The 6,000-nt window shown below is 37.0% G+C and overlaps 1 protein-coding gene across 1 annotated transcript in view; it reads right to left on the reverse strand.

Annotated features, from left to right (window-relative positions):
• The window catches only part of LOC140743290 (lysosomal proton-coupled steroid conjugate and bile acid symporter SLC46A3), a 35,813-nt gene extending 30,053 nt beyond the window's left edge, over positions 1-5,760 (reverse strand). The window contains exons 1-2 of the mRNA XM_073074451.1: positions 5,542-5,760; positions 1,860-2,054 (exon numbers count right to left, since the gene is read on the reverse strand). Coding sequence (XP_072930552.1) covers positions 1,860-2,054; positions 5,542-5,574 — 228 coding nt within the window. The 5' untranslated portion in view covers positions 5,575-5,760. The remainder of the gene's footprint in view (positions 1-1,859; positions 2,055-5,541) is intronic.
• Between the last annotated feature and the right edge of the window lie 240 nt (positions 5,761-6,000).

Here is a 6,000-nt window from a genome sequence, read left to right on the forward strand (position 1 = left end):
ATAGATAGACATATGCCATCGCGGACTTATTTATAGGTTATTTAAAGAGCTACAATTCTTTAGTACATTATTTTGATGTATATCTTACGGTTTAAGCAGCGTAAACCAGGTAAGCGTCCGAAACTCGACTTTATTGACGACTTCGTTACGAAAAATTGAAATTATACTATATACAGAAAACTATTTGAAAGAAAAATGTAGCCTATGTCCTTTCTCGGGTCTTAAAGTATCTTTGTACAAAATTGCATCCAAATTGGGTCAGTGGTTTAGGCGTGAAGAAGATACTTTCGCATTTATAATATTAAGTTAGGATTCAGTAGGTCTGAAAATCGGCTACTATCTATTTTTCATACCCCTTAGGGATAAGGGTTGTTTACCCTTAACATTTTTTTATTTATATGGCAACACAACGTTTGCCAGGTCATCTAGTGAATTTTTTTTTATAATATAGGAGTAGCAGACGAGCATGCAGTCCACCTGATGGTAAGTGGCTTCTGCCGCCCATGGACATCTGTAGTCAACCCCAGATATGATGATATTCCTACCTGAGGTCGGCTATAGATGCGCCGCTATCCCTGAGGACTATGCTGGAACGCATTGGAAAACTCTGTCTCCCTTACTACACCCTTCAAACCGGAACACAGCAGCGCACTGCTGTTATTAGGTAGAAATAGGTGTGGCGGTGGTGCCGCCGCAGACGAACCACTAAGGGTTCGACCACCTTCAAACTATAATATAAGAATATAGAATAATATAGAACACCTAATATAAGTGTAGAAAAAATGTATGTTAAGAGAATAATGTAAATCTTCGTACAAAATAGGTAGGTTCCTCTTCCTATAATTGGTCATATCTCGACCACACCGTGATACAAATGTTCCTCTGAGTCTGCGAATAAATAAGATATCAGATATATAAATAAGATAAAAAAAATGTATTTAACTTGGACATAGTCGTAAGATACTGCTAGGAAAATCCCACGTAGATATTTAAATGTAGGTAATGTTATAAAACCATGAGATAAGTAACCAGTCGGTAACAATATCGATATAGTAATAATCTGCCAATACAGGAAAATGATCTGCATTCAATATTGCATTCCTCAAGATTGAATGGTGCTGGATTAACAAATGTTTCTAATAAGATCAAACACGTCGATCGCTCAAACAACAAGAATGACGCCGATGCAGCAGCGGCTTATGCAGAGTAAATCGGCGTGACCGCTAGATCGGCCCCGAGATTTTGACGGGCCGATGTGCCGGCAATATAAAACATGATTGATCTTATCCACACACTGCCGTCACATGCGTGACAGCTGGAACAAACTAAACCGGCGATATGGGTCGCGGTGGACAAATTATCGCCGTCACGTCATATTAAAATCGAAATAATTTCGTTCTCGGTGACGGTTATTTGACGGTGGCGGTGGACAAACGGCCTTAGGCTTAACTACTTATCAACATTTGTTGAGACTGAGTTACGTAATCTAACTCAAAGGAGCAACTATTCTAAAAACAGATTCAATACGTATTCATTATCTGTTGCCTACTATACTAATGCAAAAAATTGAACGCGTTGCGCAATATATTGAAACACATTGCGTACTATTCCACTGCTGGGCACGGTTCCCCTATCAGTATTAGAAGAATTAGGCAATAGTCCACGGCCCTTACAATCTTTGAAAAATTAAAGTTGCATACTTAGGATTCGAACCTAGGACCTCTCGATCAAGTGGTCGAGTGTTGACCACTAGGTTTATCACTAAATACATTGTAATATGTGAGTATGGCTGGCATTACTGCAGACCTACTCTCAGCAAGACCTTCAGCAAAATACAGATATATTTCGCAAGCACTCACCTGAACCTCTTTATTGATGTCCACGTAACTGCTGATGTTGTAGCAGACCTCCTCGCTGTACCCGTGGTTGACTGTGCAAGCTCGAAACACGAAGAAGTTCTGCTCGAACACCGTGGTCACCATGAACGCCATCATGTAGAAGAACATAGATGGCTCCACGGTCACGTATTTGTAACGCGGCTGTCGCACTTTCTCCTGCAATTAATGCATTTATAAATACTCGTCATTGTTTATCTTAACGTGCATTTTTAAAATCGCACAGTTTTTTTGTGTAGAAGGTAGCTTTTGTCCGTTGTATATTTTTTATAAATGATACACCGGATCTTACAATTTAGATGAACCTCATTTGTTTCAATCCGTGAAGCTGTTTGGGCTGTAGGGCATCCCTGTAGTTCCGGGACCAGAATAGGGCTACAGTATCCCCTGCCTGTCGTAAGAGGCGACTAAAACGGGCTTCCGGGGTAGTGGGCCGCAAGATCGGGAGCTCAAACCGCCCGGCCAGCGAGCCCGGGAAAGACGCCGGTATGTGTGACCGCATGCCGTTGTACACAGCAGTGGATGTGGCGAGCTTATGCTCACCCGGGAGGAGCCCGGTAGGGCAACGCGCTTAGAGGACTCCGGTTGCGTTCCCTGGAGATCCCGGAGTCCTCAATGCAGCGCCGAGTATGGTCCCCCGGTGGCCATTCTCCGTAGTTTTTTTAGTGCGGTAAGAATCCCACATAACCCCGTGTCGCTTCCACGGCATAGGGTACCTTTTGAAGATTTGAAGATTTGAAGAACAAAAAAAAGGGCATGTCAAAAAATAAGACATATGTACACGCTCGAAAAACAGGTTTAATAAGGTACATGCGTGAATATTGTTATTTAATTTGAATTAATTCATATTTATTTATTTTACATTGTAAACTGGTAAAGAACGGAACAAGTAATGGTCGGACGGACCCTGTCCCTTGGTAGGGTTCCGTATCCAGAGGGTAAAAACGGAACGTCCCCTCTCCTCTGTTTGTCTGCCTGTCATAGGACACTATCTCTTGTATAATCCGCGCCAAACTGGTAGTCCGCTCTGAAGTTGTGAACAGGTGTAGTCATACAATTTGCTATGGCGACGCGACTCATTTTTATATTTAGAGCGGACTAGCAGTTTGGCGCGGACTGTACTGTAATAGATAGACACTTGCTCAAAAATTGGTATTACGGAATCCTCCGTGTGCCAGTTCGTCTTGTACTTGGCCAGTTATTAATTTCCTTCTTACTGCCGTTACCTTAGTTGATCTATGTAATTATATAAGCGTCACTAAGATCATTCAAGAACATGATTGAGTTTATCATCGCGTAATATGTGCACAAACTTATCATATCTAGAGTAATCTCTAAACTCTAAACTGGTTGTCTGGATAAGCGATAAAATCGACTATTGTTTTCACCTTTGATGTATTAAGTTATATAGTTGACGATTTTATTTATTTCGTAAGAATTTAATTATTTTTGGATTGTCCTACACTTGGCGGTCGTCGACCGGTACAAAATGAAGGGATTTCCCTTAGGTTTATGTTATCGAGGTTCTGAAATATTTTAAGATATTCAGCTTTTTCTTACCAAAGGTTTATGTTACATAGGTGTCATTAGTTCCGATTTTTGCTTGGGGAGGTACTTTTGAGTGGTTTGTGTAGTAGATATGAAGGATTGTAAATAAAAATTACATTAATCAATTATTACTTTTCTAGTGGCACAAGCGTACACAATGGCGTTGCTAGCCATACTTTTGCGCGACGCGAGGTAGCAGTCAAGTCGAAGTGAACAAGCAATATCAAAAGTTATCTTATTAACAAATATATAAACACGTATAAATAAACCGTGTTTTCTGTTACATCCTGGCTTAGTCCTAACAGTCCTTAATCGAAGTTTCGAACTTAATAAACTGCCACATATAATAATTGTATAAGCAATTTTTATAAACAAACATCTGTAGTAACATAGTGAATAATTAATCATAGTCTATACCTATACCCTCACAGCCCCACACTAGTATTCCCTGTGGATAACATGAATACATGTAGAGACAAATTCACAAACACCAAGGCCAAGTAATGATATATCAATTCATCCTTTTGATATCTGGCTGGCCAGGGCCCGAATCCGGAACCATTTGCGCGTCAGATCGGTATGGTGATCTCTCCGCCACGCGGGTAGGTATCCCATTTTCTATATTTTCATATTTTGCAACTGTTGTGATACATTTGTCGTGCGTTGCTACATGTACCTGGCAATGACAACAATTTCGTGAGGTCTTACCCCTGTTGAAATCCCACTTAACACGCACAGTGCTAATTTTTACACTATTTTTTAATTCAATTATTACATGCTTCAGTTTGATATTCTTTTTATTATGATATTGTTACTGTAATAATAACTGGTTTGTTTAATTTGAGCAAATTTAAAATACTGGGCCTATTAATTAACTTGTATCACATATTTCATGACAGTAAACAGTATCTAAAGTCATTTATTTATTAAAACTATAGTGCCATAAAAAATATAAAGTTTGATTTGTTATCATTTTTTATGCTGTATGTCTTATTTATGATACCAGTCTTGTATAAATTAAATATGACAATAAATATATTGCAAATGGGTTGACTAAAAAAATTTAAGTCCATAATATGACTAAAAAGAAATTGTAAAATGATCAGATCCTAACTTTTGTAAGTGAACATCTATACCAGTGAAGTAACTAAAAAGTGGCAGGGCTGCTAAAATGCCACGTGCCCCTGGATCGACAGACTGTCTATAAATCAGCAAAAAAAAGGTTCATTAAATTTGCCACGTATCTCCTATGGTGTACACCACTGTGTGTACCCCATGGGTTCACCATGTTAAAGAAATGTGTTATCTACAATCTTACAACTAACTAAATTTGTCATAGTTTAAAAACAATACTTTTTATAAAGATGATTGATAAACTGAATTTTTTACAGGTCATCGCGGCAAATCTAACTAAACATACTACACACATATTGTGTGAAGTGAACTTAAAACATAAGGTTAGTAGTAAAAAGTGAAAATTTAGGGCTGCATGTATTTTAAATGCCAAATAATAAAAAAAGGTGAAATATTTTTTTTATCCAAGAAATAAATACTAAAGTAAATTACTAAAACACCTTTATAACTAAGGGGAATATAACAACAGTTCATGTCCTACTCCCAGACCTACTGAACATATACACAAAATTTCATAAGAATCTGTAAAGTTGTTTCAGAGTAGTTTTGTTAAAAACAATGTGATGCAAAAATTTTATATATAAGTTAAATACTATTCATACCTTGGTATTAATGTACTAATGAGTGCAGTGTTATACTATAATTGATTGTTTAATTTACTTCCATATTAATAAAATTTGAATGTAAACAAAACTAATAAAGAAATGAAATATAAAATGTGTTTCTATATTAAATATAGGTATAATAGGTACATGTGTAAATAAGATTTTTGTATATAAACCTAATCATTTTTCGCGAAACGGCAGCACGTGATGGACTTATTATATTTTGTTGTATTAATTGAAAATGATATGTAACTATCACTAAACTACACTTTTCTTATTCAGGATTACTAACACACCAAGTTCGCTTTAGCATCTAATATAATTTTACGTAATGTAATAAAAAAACAAGTAAAACTAACCACATCGTAAATGTCTTCACCTTTGCACTCCATTCAAGATTATTTCGTAAAAACTATTATATGAATGTATGGATGATTTACTTTTTCGCACCGGTATACGAGCACATGTATTCGAAGTATTATATAAATTACAAACACAAGCGTCCACAACTCAAACAAACTTGATTTGGTTTAAATTTTTGATTTTTAATTTCTATTCGCAACCCGCCAACTTCACGTGTCAAGCTGTCAAGTGTCAAGTGTCAAGGACAGTGTTGCCACTTACCTATTAAATATTTGAGAATCTACCAACGGATAAGGCAATACGATTCGCCAAGTACGAGTCAAACACGCACACGGAGGCTTCCGGACCATCAAATGATCGTTACTTTTTACTTAATTTTATTCATTTAATTATTTTAAACAATACTTAGTTATAAGAAATAACAATAGATGGCGTTGGGGGTATGATCAATGATA

This window comes from Epargyreus clarus, unplaced genomic scaffold (assembly GCF_041222505.1).
Source record: "Epargyreus clarus isolate Ecla_fem2 unplaced genomic scaffold, WU_Ecla_fem_2.2 ptg000007l, whole genome shotgun sequence".
NCBI classification, from domain to species: domain Eukaryota; kingdom Metazoa; phylum Arthropoda; class Insecta; order Lepidoptera; family Hesperiidae; genus Epargyreus; species Epargyreus clarus.